This window comes from Mustela nivalis (genome assembly GCF_964662115.1).
Source record: "Mustela nivalis genome assembly, chromosome: 7".
Classification (NCBI taxonomy): domain Eukaryota; kingdom Metazoa; phylum Chordata; class Mammalia; order Carnivora; family Mustelidae; genus Mustela; species Mustela nivalis.
Genome location: NC_139026.1, coordinates 93,046,989 through 93,065,178, shown reverse-complemented (window position 1 = coordinate 93,065,178; position 18,190 = coordinate 93,046,989). Strand labels below are relative to the sequence as shown.

The 18,190-nt window shown below is 34.7% G+C and overlaps 1 protein-coding gene and 1 pseudogene across 2 annotated transcripts; both read left to right on the top strand.

The window, feature by feature from the left end:
- Window positions 1–8,718: 8,718 nt before the first annotated feature.
- Window positions 8,719–9,657, top strand: LOC309869861 (olfactory receptor 6C3-like; the record flags this gene model as incomplete). Its single annotated transcript, XM_082741635.1, has 1 exon — window positions 8,719–9,657. The coding sequence occupies one exon, from the start codon at window positions 8,719–8,721 to the stop codon at window positions 9,655–9,657; it is 939 nt and encodes a 312-aa protein (XP_082597761.1).
- Window positions 9,658–13,920: 4,263 nt separating this feature from the next.
- Window positions 13,921–15,149, top strand: LOC309870317 (olfactory receptor 6C1-like; annotated as a pseudogene). The gene is made up of 2 exons: window positions 13,921–13,964; window positions 14,141–15,149. The product of its transcript is annotated as an olfactory receptor 6C1-like (transcript).
- Window positions 15,150–18,190: the final 3,041 nt, after the last annotated feature.

Genomic DNA, 18,190 nt, shown 5'->3' with positions numbered 1-18,190 from the left:
GGTATAATTAGACACTTATATTGAGGATACTAAGAAACCTTTCTTCTTTTCCTGAAAAATGAGAAGTATGAATTTCTCAAACACATTGTAGGGGTCTGCTTGGCTGGAGGAACTATTTCCTTGTAAGCTTGGATTGACGCTGCCCCTCCTGGAGGAACTTACTTGCAAACCCTGGATATAGGGGTGGGCCAGGTGGATGGAGACATCCAATCAGTGAGGCATACATATATTTGCTATGGTGAATTAGAATTCAATTGGCCACCCGTATTGCTGACCAAGTATGACTGTGCAGTTTTCCCTGTGCGTTGCAGTCTCTTGGCTACCTATGTGTGGGCCAGGCTCAACCACCTCTATAAAGGTTAGTCTGTGAGGCAAGAAGGGTAGTTGTAGGGAGCAGCGCCATCAGAAAGAGTAGTGGTAGGGAGCGTTGGGGTTGTTGGGGAGCGGCCTCTGCCTGGTAGGGGAGCCGTGGGATAGGGGAATCCTTGGAGTCAATGCCCTGGTCATCGTTGCCTCTTTGTAAGAGATGGCCCAGACTGGTCGGTTTGATTTTCGATGCTTGGCGTGAAATAAAGCTTTGCTTAAATTTCGCTTTGTGTCGGTCTTGTTCCTTTGATCATGGATCCTAACAATATGTTCTCTGAACTAGAAACGTTACTTGTAGGGGATACCATGGCTTTGGTGCTTTAAGTGATTCACTGTCCAAACTCTCATGTTATCCCTAGCCTAATAATATTAGAGAAGTTGACCATTTATTTTTTTATTTAAAAAGAAAAAAAAGATTCATATCTTACATATGAATAAATTCTGGATGGATTAGGAAGAAAATGGGAACAGCAAAACCATAGAAACAGTGAGCACATGAATGTGTGGAAAAGTGCTCTAAGAAGAATAGGTCACCAAGAATTCATGATACTTTTTTTTTTTTTTTTGAGTAGATACACCTCATAAATAAGTTAAGGGGAGGCTCTGAAAACTTGATTCAGCAAAAATTCACCATGGGTTTATATCCAAGTACATAAATATCTCCTACTATTAAATAAGACATAATCCCCAAAAAGTGAACATGAGATAGGAATAGATAATTCATGGATGAAAAATGTTCAATCTCTAAAGTATGCGAACTGAAATAAGTGTGTCAGAGAAAGACAAATACCATATGATTTCAACTCCTAAGTGGAATTTAAGAAACAAAACAAAACAAAACAAATGTGCAAAAGTAAACAAAATAGAGACGAACCAAGAAAGAGACTCTTAAACTTTAGAGAACAAACTGAACTTTACTAAAGGAGAGGTGGGTAGGGGAATGGGTGAAATAGTTAATGCAGATTAAGGGGAGCACTCCTTGGAATGAGCACCAGATGTTGTAGGAAAGTTTTCAGTTAGTATAATGTACACCTGAAACTAAAACTACACTGTATGTTAACTAACTGGAATTTAAATTAAAAGTTTTAAAAAAAGATGTGATTATAATCTTAAGTGTAGAAGCATATGGGGATTTTGCTGTGTTTTAGCCATCAAAACTCCACTATTTATAATCTTTCTCTCAAGCAGCATCTTCTTTTATTATGCTCTAAGTGTCTATAAACTTAAGTGTAGATGCATATGGGAATAACCCTGTGCTTATTATACACCGTATTATCATTCTTTCAAGTAGCATGTCTTTCATTAAGATACAAGCGTCTGTAAACTTAAGTGTAGAAGCATATGGAGATTGCCTTATGCTTAACTCATCGAAATGGCTCTATGTTTGATCAATTGTTCAAGTAAAATCTTCTTTCATTAAAATATATGTGTTTGTAAACAAACTGTAGGAGCATGTGGATTACCCCTGTGCTTAACTCACTAAAGTTACATTAGGTACAAAAAATGTTCAACGTTGGGTGAGCCTGGGTGCCTCAGTCAGTTAAGTGTCTGAGTTTGGCTGAGATCATAATCTCAGGGTCCTGGGATAGATCCCCACCTTGGACTCTGTTTCTGCCTCTACTAACTGCTGGTGCTCTCTACTGCTATCTCAGTCTCTTCCTTTTTTTCTTCTTTTTTTTTTTTTTCTTAGGATTTTATTTTTATATACTTATTTGATAGAAACACAAATAGAAAGGGAACACAAGCAGGGGAAGTGGGAGAGGGAGAAGCAGGCTCCTTGCTCAGCAGGAAGCCCGATGTGGGGCTCCATCCCAGGACCCTGGGCTCATGACCTGAGCTGAAGGTAGACGCTTAATGACTGAGCCACCCAGGCACCACTCTCTCTCTCCTTCTCTCAAATAAATAAATAATATCTTCTTAAAAGATTGTTCAACCTCTCTAACAGTTGGGGAATATAAAATTAAATGAGTAAACATTTTTCTGTTAAGAACTTCCTGTATCCTAACTAGTCTGTAAGCACTTTCATTCATTATTTCATTTAATCTTTAGGATATCCTAGGAGTTAAGACTATTAGTCTTCTCATTTTATGAGTAGACTAATTAATGCTCAGAAAGGTTAATTAATTTTTCCAAGTTTACAAAGATATTGTGTCTCTTTACCCTTAATATCTGGGCTCTGTGATCTGGTCTTCACATGACTATCTTTAGTAGTATGTGTACTGTGGCTTCGTTTCATCTTTCCATTTGTAAAATATGTAAGTGATATTAACACTTACATATTTGAAGAACAGACATCTAATATCAGACATCTAATATCAGATATTAGATGAACAGACATCTAATATCTGTGATGCTTGGCTTGCAATGGTGTTTATTCTTGTCTGTGGGAGGGAAATTTTGAAATATCTATCAAAATTTAGTTCTCACATATATGTTCTACCAGTAGTTGTATATATGCAAGGGAATGCATGCAAATGGATTTAGCACTGCAGCTAATGATGTGATATTGGTAGCAACTGATTTCCTAAAACTTAACCAACAATGAAACTGCTAAGTTATATACAAGTCTCTTCTAATATCCTCTGCAATTCACTCGTATAATTAAAAAAAAAAAAAGTTAAAGTTTCAAATACTCTTCTGAGTTTTCAAGATTTTAAAATGCATCTTTGATAGGAGAAGATGGTATGTGGGATGACCCTGAACATGCCTCCTCCACAGACCACACCAAATTATGCCTATTAGTAGTACGATTCCTCCTGAAGAACTAGGGCTGACTGAACAACTTCTGAGCAACCAATGACAAAGACAAAGGCAAGAGCACAGAATAAACAGGAGACACAGAACAAAGGGAGCCCCCACCCCCTTACTGAGAACATAAGTGGAAGGGGTAGTACTAAGGGACTGGGAATAGATTCCTCTGTCCTTGGGCAAGAAAAAAAAATGCAATTTAAAAACACCAAAGAGCTGCAGTGTTGCTGTTTCTCATATACCTTAAAATCCCAGACTGGACTAGCATCTGCCTCCAGTGAGCAATACCTATCAAAGTACCAATAGCATTTTTCACAAGAACAGATAATCATAAAATGATATATTACAAAGGTATAGTACTCAAAACAGTATGGTACAAAAATAGATCATTAGTTCAATGCAAAAGACTACATATCCAAGAAATAAACCTGTGATCATAGGGTCAATTAATCTTTGAAAAGTAGATAGGAAAATACAGTGGAGAAAGAACAGTATTTTCAATAAACAGTGATGGACAGTTACACGTAAATGAATGAAACTGGCCATTTTCCAAAACCATGTACTCAAATTAAAAAAAAAGTTCTAAAAAATAAACTCAAAATGCATTAAAAACCTAAATGTGAGACCTGGAACCATAAGTAATCCTAGAAGAAATCACAGGCAGTAATTTCTCTGACGACTGTCACAACAATTTTCTAGATATATCCCCTAAGATAAGGGAAACAAAAATAAAAATAAACTACTGGGACTGCAGAAAAATAAAAAGTTGTTACACACACACAAAAAAAATGAAACCATCAACAAAACAATAAGTTTACCTACTGAATGACAGAAAATATTTGCAAACAATATATCTGATAAGGGTTTAATTCCAAAATACATAAAGAACTTATGAACTCTATACCAAAAAAGCAAACAGTCTGTTTAAAAAATGGGCAGAAGACCTGAACAGACATTCCCCCAAAGACATATAGGTAGCCAACAGACACATGAAAAGATGCTCAACATCATGAATCAATAGGGAAATACAAATCAAAATCACACTGAGATGTTACTTTATACCAGTTAGAATTACTGAAGTCAAAATGACAAAAACAAACAAAAAAACAAAACAAAAACACATTGTGATAAGATATGGAGAAAAAGGAACCCATATGCATTGTTGGTGAGAATGTAAATTGTTACATCTACTGTGGGAACCATTATGAAGTTTCCTCAGAAAATTAAGAATTTAAAGAATTTAGGTCAAAAGTACTTTTTGACCTAATGGTTTTATTATTGGGTATTTACCAGTCCCCCAAAACCCACTAATTTCAATAATATATACACCTCTATGTTTATTGCAACATTATTTACAATAGCCAAGATATGAGACAACTTAAGTATCTGTCAATAGACACAATAGATGAATCGATAGGGAAGAGGTGATTTTATACATATATATATATAATATAAATAATATAATTATATATAATATATACAGTTGTGTGTATGTATATACATATATATAAAATAAGGTGATATACGTATATGTATGTGTATACATACATAAGTGTATGTGAATATATGCATATATATAATGGAATAATACACAGCCATAAAAAGGGTGAGATCCTGCATTTGAAATAACATGGATGGATGTAGAAGGTATTATCATAAGTGAAATAGCTCAGACTGAGAAAGACAAACACCATATGATTCTCCTCATAGTGGCTACTTTAAAAAAAAAATGAATAAACAGTGCACCTGGATGACTTAGTTAGTGTCTGCCTTCAGCTCAGGTCATAATCTGAAGAACCTGGGATGGAGGCCCACATGGGACTCCCTGTTTAGTGGGAGAGTTTGCTTCTCCCTCTCCCCTGCCCCTGCTCATGTTCTCTCTCACTATCTCTCTCTCAAATAAATAAATAAGATATTTTAAATAAACAAATAAACAACAAAAAGCAGAACCAAGCATGTAAATATGGAGAACAAACTGACGGTTGTCAGAGGAGAGGTGGGTTGGGGGTTGGGTAAAATGGGTGAAGGGGAGAGGGAGATACAGGCTTTCAGTTATAGAATAAGTAAGTCATGGGAGTAAAACACACAACAGAAGGAATACAATCAATGATATTGTAATACCAGTGTAAGGGGACAGATGGTAGCTAGACTTGTGATGAACATAACGTAATGTATAAACTTGTCAAATTACTAAGTGTGTACCTGAAACTAACGTAAAAGTGTAGGTCAACTATAGTCTTTTTTTTTTTTTAATTAATAACAAAAAAGAAAGAATAGGTAAGTTTGTTGAGCACAGAGCAGACATTTCCAAGGGAATAATGAGATCCAGAACTGGTCCCATGGATTGTGGATACAGTAAGCAGGTTGGGGCTGAGAGCTGACAAGATAAAGGAGGATTTTAGATCTGGCAGAGGATTTAATTCTCTAGTTTTTGGAAGAAGGTGATCAATAGCCTAATACTAAAGTCTGAAAATGTTTCTTTGGATTTTTTTCTTTTTTTTTAACAATGAACTTGGTAATTGAGGCATTTTCATTTCAAAGCCCCATTTTCACTTTAAAGTTAGTAACAAAAACACACAACAAAAATAAATAAATAAAATAATTTGCTTATTCATTCTACTTTTTACAGGTGGAGGTGTATCATTTAATAAAGTCTGGCTGCTTACTTTTGGTGAAGGATCCACTACTGTGTAGCTCAGCCCTGTATTTAACCCGTCCCAAAGGAACTGAGAATAAACGATCTCCTGAGTGTAGACTGAGCTCCATGGGCATATCAGGAAAAATAAGTACACACAAATGGAAACTAGTCTGATTGTGTTGCTGGTAAGTATACTTTTGCTTTTATGTCACTGCATTGCTAGCTTTCTAGGAAGATGAATGTCACGGCATCACTATACTTCTTGAGTTTATCACTTTTTGCAACTTTTCCTTTCTTCACTCTGGTCGTTCAGGGATTTATACAATGACCAGAGAAGGTAAGATTGTTTAGTATTTGGATAGTATTCAGTCAATCTTCATCTTATCCAGGGAGCCGTGAAATATTTTACCTTCCAATCATAGGGTTTTACCCCGTGGAAATCTCTTAAAGAACTCATAGGCTTACAATAGTAATTCTTGATGTTCAGGTCAGAAAAATGTTTATGGTAATATGGAAAGATAAAAGTGATAAAAAGAAATTTCTTTGATTGGAGCAGAGGCTATAGAAAGCTTGTGTGCAATCAAGCCTGCATTTTCTCAATGTAAGAGGCTTTTACATGACAGAGACAAGGATAAACTCATGACAAAAACCTCCTGAAGTAGATTATGAATGCACTGCCTCTCACATTTTAAATAAAGTAAGAAAATCTGGGGTTATATTTATGACTTGAATCATTAGACATAACAAAAAGTAAGTATGTTCCATACTTGTCAGTGAATGTGCTTACCTCCCATTCCTGAGGTTATTTTGTTGAAATATATTGCAGGGATTCCCAAGTTATCACATTAGTATATTTATAATTACTAATTTTATGATTTAATACTTCAGTCATTTTTCAAAATATGGTAGCAATCTCTGTCTTTTGATCTGACAGTTTTGCTGGTGTTTTATATTTAGTAGTGTGTTTATTCCTGAAGGAAGAAAAGTTGATTGTCAGCAAAAATTAAAAGAAAAAAAGAGGCACAATATAAGCTTGACACTTATCCCCTACAGGAAGAAAATAATACCACAAATATTATTGAGAACTTATAGCATAGATAAAATATTGGTTTCTAAGAATAAAGACAGAACATGATGGATAAAAGTCATATAAGATTACATTTTTTTAATCATAAACAGACTACAATTTTCTGCATTGAACATTACTCTAAAACCAAATTCACTGAATTTGCTAAAAAAGAAACTTATTTATTTTGGTTAACTGTTTTTTTTTTTTTAATTGTAACAAAATGAGCTTCATTTTTTAAATAATTTTTTAAAAATTTTCTTATTATGTTCAGTTAGCCAACATATAGATTACATTTTTTTAAAGGATTTTATTTATTTATTTGACAGGGAGAGAGAACACAAGCAGAGGGAGCTGGAGGCAGAGGGAGAAGTAGGTTCCTAACTGAGCAGGGAGCCTGATGCCAGACTAGAACTTAGGATCCTGGGACCATGGCCTGGCTGAAGGCAGATGTATAACTGACTTAGCCACCCATGTGCCCTATATTGATTACATTTTAATAATCTATAGTTTCTATAATGTACATTTTACAGAGAATTTTATTAATTCTATTTATTTACTCTTCTGGAAAGAAGACAAGGAGATATTTTGTGATCAAAAAATTCCCTTATGAACTCATCTTGTCCTCAAATATGGAGAGTAACAAAACAAAGTGAACATACTTTAAAATGAAAAAAAAAAAAGGATGTCAATTGTTAATTTAAATAAAGAACATGAAGCTGACATGAATGGATCACTATGTTGTATAAACTATGTTCTTTATATGCTTTTTCCGTGTATTAAATGATATTTCTGGCTTCTCTTTTCTTTCATACAAATAAAGAATTTTACTCTCATTTACAACTAAGGCAATTCTAGTCTCATATTTCTAAGACAGGAAATACATTTATTTCTTCTGGTCACATTTAAAAAGTATATATGTTAAGAATAACAATAATCATGTTCTTATTAAACTCAGGAATTATAACAGAGACATGAGCTTCCACCAAAATCAGAAGATGAAGTTTGTAAGTGGAATCAAAGTTAAAAATCAGAATTAGGTATTTCAGTCCTAAGAACACAGAATCTTGGAAACTGGAAAACAATGCTTCAATATCTAAATTACAGATGTGATAACTAGTATTGCAGGAATGAATCTCCTTTGCCTCTGGAGACATATCTAAAAAAATGTTACTGTGGCCAATTTCAGGTCTCACATTTAGATCTTTCGTCCATTTCGAGTTTAGTTTTGTGGATGGTGTAAGAGAGTGGTGTATTTTCATTCTTCTGCATGTAGCTGACCAGTTTATACCACCATTTGTTGGAAAGACTCTCTTTCTTCCCATTGGATGTTCTTTCCTCCCTTATGGAATGAAGACACTCTTAACTGTAGAGAACAAACTGATGATTACCAGAGGGGAGATGGGTGGGAGAAAGGCAGAAATAGGGGATGGGGATTAAGGAAGGAGTACACAGGCCCTGATGAGCACTGGGTGATGTATGCAATTGTTGAATCACTATATTGTACAAGTGCATTGAATATAAGTGTGTGTTACCAACACTGGAATTAAAACAAAATAAAAATTAAGAAATAAAAATTAAGACATATTTTGCATATATAGACAATTTGCTTACAGGTACAGGTGTTATGTAAAGTCACTCATGAGGGGACTTTTAACATAGACCTAATGATATGGTTTTCCTTTTCAAGAGAGGATGTGTAAGATATATGTGCTTTAACAGACTGAGTGGATATTGCAAAACTGCACACAGGAAAAAAGTTCCATTGCTTCATGTCATTGGAGCTACTAATATGAACATTAAAAATTTTTAAACCTTCAATTCCTTTACTATTCACATACTCTTTCTTTTTGTCTTGTTTCCCAACAGTAGATTTTGCTTAAAGAAAATAAAAGGCAACATGAGAAACCATACAATGATTACAGAGTTCATTCTCTTGGGCATCTCAGATGACCCACAGCTTCAGGTTGTAATCTTCATCTTTTTATTTATGGCTTATTTATTAAGTGTCACTGGAAACCTAACCATCATCATCCTCACCTTGATAGACTGTCATCTCAAGACTCCTATGTATTACTTCCTGCAGAATTTCTCCTTCTTAGAAATCACATTCACCAGTGTCTCTATCCCCAGATTTTTGGGGGCAATCATTACAAATATCAAGACCATTTCCTATAACAATTGTTTAGCTCAACTATTTTTCTTCATCTTCATGGGTGTTTCTGAATTTTTTCTTCTCACTGCCATGTCTTTTGATCGTTATGTTGCCATCTGCAAGCCTCTTCATTACACCACCATCATGAGCAAAAAATTTTGCACCCTGCTTGTCTTTGGGTCCTGGCTAGGAGGATTTCTTACCATTTTCCCACCGCTCATGCTCATCCTCCAGCTAGATTTCTGTGCTTCCAATGTAATTGATCATTTCTCTTGTGACTATTTCCCCATCTTACAACTCTCGTGCTCAGATACATGGCTTTTGGAGATGATTGGCTTTTACTTTGCTTTTGTCACTCTACTCTTCACTTTGGCATTAGTGATTCTCTCCTACCTGTGCATCCTTAGCACCATCCTGAGAATCCCATCTGCTAGTCAGAGGAAAAAGGCTTTCTCCACGTGTTCCTCTCACTTGATTGTCATTTCCATCTCTTATGGGAGCTGTATATTCATGTATGTCAAGCCTTCAGCAAAAGAAAGAGCATCACTGACCAAAGGAGTAGCTATTCTCAACACCTCAATTGCCCCCATGTTGAACCCTTTTATTTATACCTTGAGGAATCAGCAAGTAAAACAAGCTTTCAGAAACTTGCTTCATAAAGTACTACTTTCTAGACACAAATGAAAATATATATTAACATGAATAGATGTCATTGTGAAGACCCAATAAAGGACAAATAAAATTTCAACTTCTATAGTATCCTCCAATATCCATCTCACAGATATTTGTAAGGCAAAGCACTTTAATTTTTCTGCAGCTATATTATATCTTTCTTTCAAACCCTCCATAGGTTCCGTTTCTTTAATGGGTTACACTTCTATACAGAAAGGCAGTGGCTATAAAACATACCTAATTTTGCTGATTGTTATGAATAATACAAATATTGTATATGGTAATAGCTAAAGGAGTAAACATTTTAGTCAACTTACTCTTAAATATTACTTTGTTACTGATATTGCAGTTTATTTCTTAAAGTTATAAAAAATGAAATATATTATCTGCAACAGCCATATTTTTTACATAATATCCGCAGTGTTTGTCCAATTCCTCCCTTCAAGTATAGGATTGAATGTTTACTTTACTGCTTATAAATTATTTGAAGGTCATATATCTTCTATTTTGTAGTTATGCTTAAGGTATATGTTATGTCTTATTTTACATACTCTCCTTGTTTATCTGTATTATATTTAAAACTATGAGATAAGTGAGTATTCAGGCAGTTACTGTAACACTCATGCCACCTGGAAGTCTAATAGGAATTTCACAAATATTAATGTCTCTTTTTTAGAGAGCATTTATTCTATGCCATATACTCAACTAAGTATGTCCTCAATCATACCATATTTAGTTTTCAAAGCTATATGGCAAATTAGGGTGATTATCTCTTTTTCACAAATATGTAAATTGAGAGGTTGAGGTTTTGATTGAGTTCTTGAGCTATAACAGCTGATATAATAATCTGATTTGAAAATGAAACAATATAAAATGACTAAAAAGTTATGCTTGTTCTACTTTACATTTTCCAAACTCTTACGGACCTGTATATATTGCTTAGGTTTTACTAAAGACAGGCACAATTTTATTGGTTTTTTACACTCACATTATATCATTTGGGGATGATTATATTATCATGATCAAGTCAAGGAAGGTGCCAATATATACTGGACATTAATCAATCAAAACAAGAACCTCCTCAACTGACATTGCTGGTGAGCAACAGAGTGAGAAAGGAAAAAAGTATAAAGCACTAGCAATATTAGAGTAGCAAAAATTCTTCTTGGAAGGCAGATTAAAGTTAATAAAGGTGGGATGCCTGGGTGGCTCAGTGGGTTAAGCCTCTGCCTTTGGCTTAGGTCATGATCCAAGTGTCCTGGGATCGGGCCCCACATAGGGCTCTCTGTTTGGCAGGGAGCCTGCTTCTCTCTCTCTGCCTGCCTCTCTTCCTACTTGTGATCTCTGTCTGTCAAATAAATAAAATATATTTTTTTAAAAAGTTAATAGAGGCAATGAATGACTTGGTACAATGTGGTAGATTACCATTTTAAAAAAATGTCATGGTGTAAAGGCACTTTTGGTAGAGCTCTGAAGTATGAATTGAGATACTTTTTTGGTATTGTCTGTCTGAAAAATAATTTCTGTCAGTATGTTTGTTTCTCAAGAGAAACAGATCACATTTAGAATGGTTGTTTGTTCATTGTTATTTTTTCTGTCTCATTGGACACTGTCCCCCAAGCTTTTTTGTCAAATCTCAATTGTAAAGTGTATTGTGTTTTATATTCCTTACTATTTTGAGTGCAGTCCTGTTCTGGCAATTTTGATTCACTGAATTATTTCTGCACCATCAGCAGAGAGAACAGATAAAACATTACGTAACTCATGCTACATAAGGTCTGTGTTTTAAAATACTTTCTGGTGTTTTTTTCTCTTTCATACATCTGCTCCTCTCTCACTCTCTATACTCAAGAAATAACAGGAAACTTAGGACAAAAACATTAACAACAGAAAGCAAAGAGGTACACTAAGAGGAAATGTGTTCAGGAATGCTGGTTTCCCTGGATTGCAACAATGCCAACTGCTAGTATTTTTTATGTGCTGGCCATTCTGAATGTTAGTGAACCTGTATGAAAATCAGACTGTCGGACATATAGAAGGCAATGGAGTCTCCCAAACTGTGTCATTGCTTCATTACTTATCAGCTCAACTTTTAGTCAGATTAAATAGGATATGTTGGAATTTTATTTTTCAACTGGATTTATTTTTAACAATGTAAAGGGATGTTAGTATATTTTGCTTTATTATATAATTTATTCATTCTCAAACAAAAGGAAGAAATTATCATCTCTGTGGCTGTGTTTCTAATTGAATATAAGTTATGTAGTACTTTCTTTAAGAGAACAGACTTTAATTTTAGGTAGTCTCTAATATATTGAACACTTGTTAACAACACAAATATATCTAAGGTACAAAACCACAGTACCCTAGTGCTTCATTTGGGAACAAAAATAACATTCTATCAGGGTGTCATAAAAGTTAGTGAGATAGAATGTAAAAGTCCTTAATATTTCATTTGAATAAATAATGCCCTTGTACAATCACAGTTACTATGAATATTCTGCTCAAACTTGGAAAACAATTCCACTAAAAGAAGATAAATAAACCAGCTCTTCTTAAAGCATATTTAATGCCACATGGTTTATATAGCACTTTCATTTATATTATTTCAATTAATTCCCAAAATGCCCTTGAAATTTTACATCCACGGTAAGCCGAGAAAACAGATGCTTAGGGAAATTAAGTACCATCTAAAGTCACAAATCCATTAAACAGCCCATTTGAATTTTTAGCTCATGTTCCTCTAACCTGCAGATCCCATAAACTTTCTGTAACAGCTATTTACCTTAGATTGTCACAAGTAAGAAATTAATAGGATTTTTATACCATGATCTTGTTATGAGTTTATGTATTTTTCCTTTTTTATTTGATTATTGATGACTAAATGAAGAATGGAACAGTGATATTTTTGGAATGAAACTTGAAGGTACTTTGTGGCCATCTTATTTAGCAAACACAAAGTATTATTACTAACTTTCAGTTTGAATAGCTCAAAGTATATGCCTCAGGGGTTCTTAGAAAGGGTTCTTGATTTTTAACCAAATGGGTGGAAAATAATTTAAGTTGAACCTAACCCATATTCTTCCAGGGGAAAAATGGATCTGTGTTCAGAAATAAAAAGATGGGCTAAATTCTTAGAATATCCTTCATACTCTGCATGAGTACATCCTTGGGGTGGCTTCAGGCTTGAGGAATCATATGCACCTTGTTAAACATAGAGGTTTTTTTCTCCCCAAATCCTGCTGAATGAATGAATGAATGAATGAATAACATCCATGTTGGCACTGTTGGTAAAAATGAATGAATATAGTAAATGAATATAGTCCATTGATTTTCATTAATATTTTTACATAATAGTATAGTGTGCTTCCCCCAGGTCTGTGATATTAGATCTTCTCTTGGTAGAGTTGTTTTAAGCCAATATTCACTGATCCTAGAAATTGGCCTTTAAGTACTCCTTTTCAGTAATGCTCACATAAACATTTCTATATATATTAATACCTTCTTTCACAGCTCTTCATACATTTCCTCGTATGTTTCTTCAGTAGCCAAAATGTGTAATTCAGTCAAGTTATTCTTTTTCAGAAAGTGTTAAAATTGGTAGGAAAGTTAAGAAAATAAAGAATATGCAAAAAAAAAACAAACCCTTGAAATAAGGTTAAAAATGCAGTGCATTGACACATTATTACCTATGGAAGAGTAATAATATGCCTTTTTAAAATAATATCTCCAAAGGAAGTAAATTTAGTGCAGAAATTTCAATTTGGGGATTGAATTGAAATTCAATTCAAATGAAACCAAATATTGCCTATTTGATGAGAATGCATATTGAGGCTCCCAGGTGTTATGAGAAACTAGTGCTTCATAGGAAAAGCAAACCCTGATGAAGGAAGAGCATTGTTACTGAGCAGGAGTAAAGTTAATTAAAAGAAAGCATTTAAAGAAATTTAATGAGACCTATTTTGAAATAATGTTTAATGAAGTTTTTTTTTTTTTATTATATGTCAAAAATTGGGGGCTTCTTTTACATGGCCTTTCTTATAAAAGAAAGGGGAAAACATCTTATAAAACAAAGACACAACCTATGTAATATGCAGCCAGGAATTGGGTACACAATAGAGAACTTCACCTGATGGGTGTTTGTGATGCAAGAACAAAATCAGAATGAATGAGTAAATTAAGTAGACAAGTGTTTATTTTAAGCCCCTGTAACTTTCAGGCACTTGAATGTGTTGCAAAAGCTTTGAAGGTCAGACTCTTCCTAAACTTTCAGACATGCACAGCATAGTGGAGGAGTTCACAGGAGATTTCAGCAAGATGTTTGTGGGTTGGGAAGAATCAGTCAAAGATTCATAAAATCTCCCTTGTAGATGAAAGCACATAGGGTTTTTTTGTTTTTGTTTTTCTTTTTGTTTTTGTTTTTGCCAAATTCTGTCTCCAAACTTGGACCTCTGCTAATCCTCTCTTCGAGTTTCTTCCTTGTGTTTTCTCCTAGAGGTCTGACAGGAGAACAACAAATAAGAAACTGGAGAAGGAGAAACCACACAGAACTAACAAGAGTTCATCCTCCTGGGATTGTCAGATGACCCGCAGCTTCAGGGAGTGATCTTCGTCTTTCTGTTCATCACCTACATGCTCAGCATCACTGGGAACCTGACCATTATCACCCTTACCCTGCTGGATGCCCACCTCCAGACACCCATGTATTTCTTCCTCAAAAACTTCTCCTTATTAGAGGTTTCATTCACCACTGTTAGCATACCCAAGTTCCTAAGCACTCTGATTACAGGACATAAAACCATTTCCTTTAATGATTGCATTGCTCAGTTTTTGGTTTTTTTTTGTTTCTTTTTTTTTTTTTTTTTTTTTTTCATTCTGTTGGGAGTCACTGAATTTTACCTCCTGGCTGCCAGGTCCTATGACCGTTATATTGCCATCTGCAAACCTCTGCATTACATGACCATCATGAATCCCAGAATCTGCATACTCCTTGTCTTCTCTTCGTGGCTGATTTCATTCTTAATTGTATTCCCTGCACTCATGTTGCTCTTAAACCTTAATTACTGTAGGTCTAATATTATTGACCATTTTGCCTGTGATTTTTACCCCCTGCTGCAACTTTCTTGTTCAGACACAAAATTCCTAGAGATAATGGGGTTTTCCTGGTCTCTGTTTACTTTAATGTTTACCCTGGTAATAATAATTCTGTCCTACATATATATCATTAGAACAATTTTGAGGATTCCTTCTGTTAGTCAGAGGACAAAGGCCTTTTCCACCTGTTCATCCCCATGATTGTCATCTTCATTTCCTATGGCAGCTGCATTTTCATGTACATTAATCCAGCAGCAAAAGACAGAGTGTCTCTGAGCAAGGGTGTTATTGTGCTAAACACCTCAGTAGCCCCCATGCTGAACCCCTTTATTTACAGCCTAAGGAACCAGCAAGTCAAGGGAGCCTTCATGGACAGGGCAAGGAAGATTGCATTTTTCTCAAGCAAATGAAATGTTATGGTTTTACAAATTAGGCACATTGCAGGACAATTTAAAATATACAAACATGAAATTTGAGCCACCTTTAAATGGCAGTGGTCTTCCTGCTATCCTTATTCATTCTTTCTTTCTAAGAGTTTATAAGCACATTTAATATATTTCCCATTCAGATGAAATAACTTCATACGTTTTTCTGGTTCCCATTCTTCTGAAACTTTGATTACTTGCAACGTCTTGATTATTAATTCTTTTAATTTGTAAATGTAATTTACTTTGCATTTTGTTTAGGAAAATGATTATCACGCAGAATGGAGGAGGCACTGTAATTATTGATGTGATATTTTCCTTACTCTATACAGAAAATATAATTTTGTGATTTTCAGTGATCTTTGCCAGAAATCCTTTCCCAATCTTGCAGTTTCTCTAGGAAAAACAATTCTTCAACTGCCATATGATTTTTTGAAAAATGTGAAAGCTTTCATTTAAAAACCACAGAATATTGCTCACTAAATAGGGTGTGTTCACATAATTTATCTATTGTCAAAAAAAGAATAGATACTTAACATATATACTTTTGTAGATATGCTGCTAAATACATCTCCTTATTTCCAAAATCCATTATGACTCACTAGATATAGGTAGATATACAAGTAGATGCAGACATACATACATGCATACATACAAACACATACACATACTGTAGAAAATAGTGAAGAAATACCATCTTAGATATGTAGAATAAGTTGGATTTCTCTAATTCCATGGTGTAAGTTTTGCTTTCTGATAATGCTGAAATACATATGTATAGCTCCCTTCTAGTTTTGGACTAGGTTGAAACTGGGCATGTGTCTAAATTATTTGATGCCTAAAAAGCAAAATCATTTAAGTTTTGTATAAAATAAAATCTTCATAACAGATCATAACAGATCATAACTTTCATATAAAGTTAGAATTTCACCTGTTAAAATACTCCTCCACTCACTCTACTTAAGGTATTAAGTGCCTAAAGTATTTTGGAAAGATGGATGCGTGTTTCTCTATGTGTGTGAGAGAGAAAATGAAAGAAAATTATGAATACAATAAAGTATTCTAAATAATATAAATGATTATTTAGTAATAGAAAATATACTATAATCCTAACTCATGCCATACCATTCCTAATGATTTCTATGTAAAATATTCAACTGAGAAATACAGCACAGGAATTATAGAGAAAAAAATAAAATAAGTAATAGAAAATTGAAGGGTATTCAAAATGTAATAGACAACTTATGAATGGTTTCTCAATTTCATTCTATCTGAAGTATATTTTGTATATGAAAGAAGGCAAATAGTTGACAAAGTTAGGGTTTCTATGACCTCTCAATCTATATTTTCAAAGAGGTAAATGAGGTGTCAGATAAATCTGGCATATATAATGTACCATAGGGATGAGAATGAACCTTTCAAGCACACAGCATAATTAGCTATCAATAAATAGTAGCTATTATTATAACATTGTCTTTATAGTTAACTGCTATGGTTGTCAATAAGTACAAATTATATTTATAAAGTGGTGAGAACACTTAACTTGAGATTTACCCACTTGTATTTTTAAAGGCACAATATAGTATTGTTAACTGCAGGCAAAATGTAGTACAGGAAGCAATGTTCTTCAACAGTATTCATCTTCAACATCTTGAAAACTTATCCTTCTTACAGAACTGAACTTTATACCAGCTAATAGCAACTCCCCATTGCTGACCTTGCTCCACCCTAAGATAGTTGCCATTTAACTCCATTTCCATGAGATAGACTGATTTTAACACCTCATAAAAGTGGAATCATGCATTTTTTTGTCCTTCCACTTGTTTCACTTAGGGTAATGTCCTCCAGATTCATCAGTGTTGTGTCATATCTTTGATAGAAATAAAAATGGAAGAGAAAGAAATAAACTACCCCACAATGATCAGAGTTTGTCCTGCTGAGCCTTTCTGATGATCCTGATTTTTTTTTCATTTATTTATTTTCAGCATAACAGTACCATTATTTTTTCTTTTTTTTTTTTTTTAACTTTTTATTTTTTATAAACATTTATTTTTATCCCCAGGGGTACAGGTCTGTGAATCACCAGGTTTACACACTTCACAGCACTCACCAAAGCACATACCCTCCCCAATGTCCATAATCCCACCCCCTTCTCCCAAACCCCCTCCCCCCAGCAACCCTCAGTTTGTTTTGTGAGATTAAGAGTCACTTATGGTTTGTCTCCCTCCCAATCCCCTCTTGTTTCATTTATTCTTCTCCTACCCACTTAAGCCTCCATGTTGCATCACCACTTCCTCATATCAGGGAGATCATATGATAGTTGTCTTTCTCTGCTTGACTTATTTCGCTAAGCATGATACGCTCTAGTTCCATCCATGTTGTCGCAAATGGCAAGATTTCATTTCTTTTGATGGCTGCATAGTATTCCATTGTGTATATATACCACATCTTCTTGATCCATTCATCTGTGGATGGACATCTAGGTTCTTTCCATAGTTTGGCTATTGTGGACATTGCTGCTATAAACATTCGGGTGCATGTGCCCCTTTGGATCACTACATTTGTATCTTTAGGGTAAATACCCAATAGTGCAATTGCTGGGTCATAGGGCAGTTCTATTTTCAACATTCTGAGGAACCTCCATGCTGTTTTCCAGAGTGGCTGCACCAGCTTACATTCCCACCAACAGTGTAGGAGGGTTCCCCTTTCTCCACATCCTCGCCAGCATCTGTCATTTCCTGACTTGTTGATTTTAGCCATTCTGACTGGTGTGAGGTGATATCTCATTGTGGTTTTGATTTGTATTTCCCTGATGCCGAGTGATATGGAGCACTTTTGCATGTGTCTGTTGGCCATCTGGATGTCTTCTTTGCAGAAATGTCTGTTCATGTCCTCTGCCCATTTCTTGATTGGATTATTTGTTCTTTGGGTGTTGAGTTTGCTAAGTTCTTTATAGATTCTGGACACTAGTCCTTTATCTGATATGTCGTTTGCAAATATCTTCTCCCATTCTGTCAGTTGTCTTT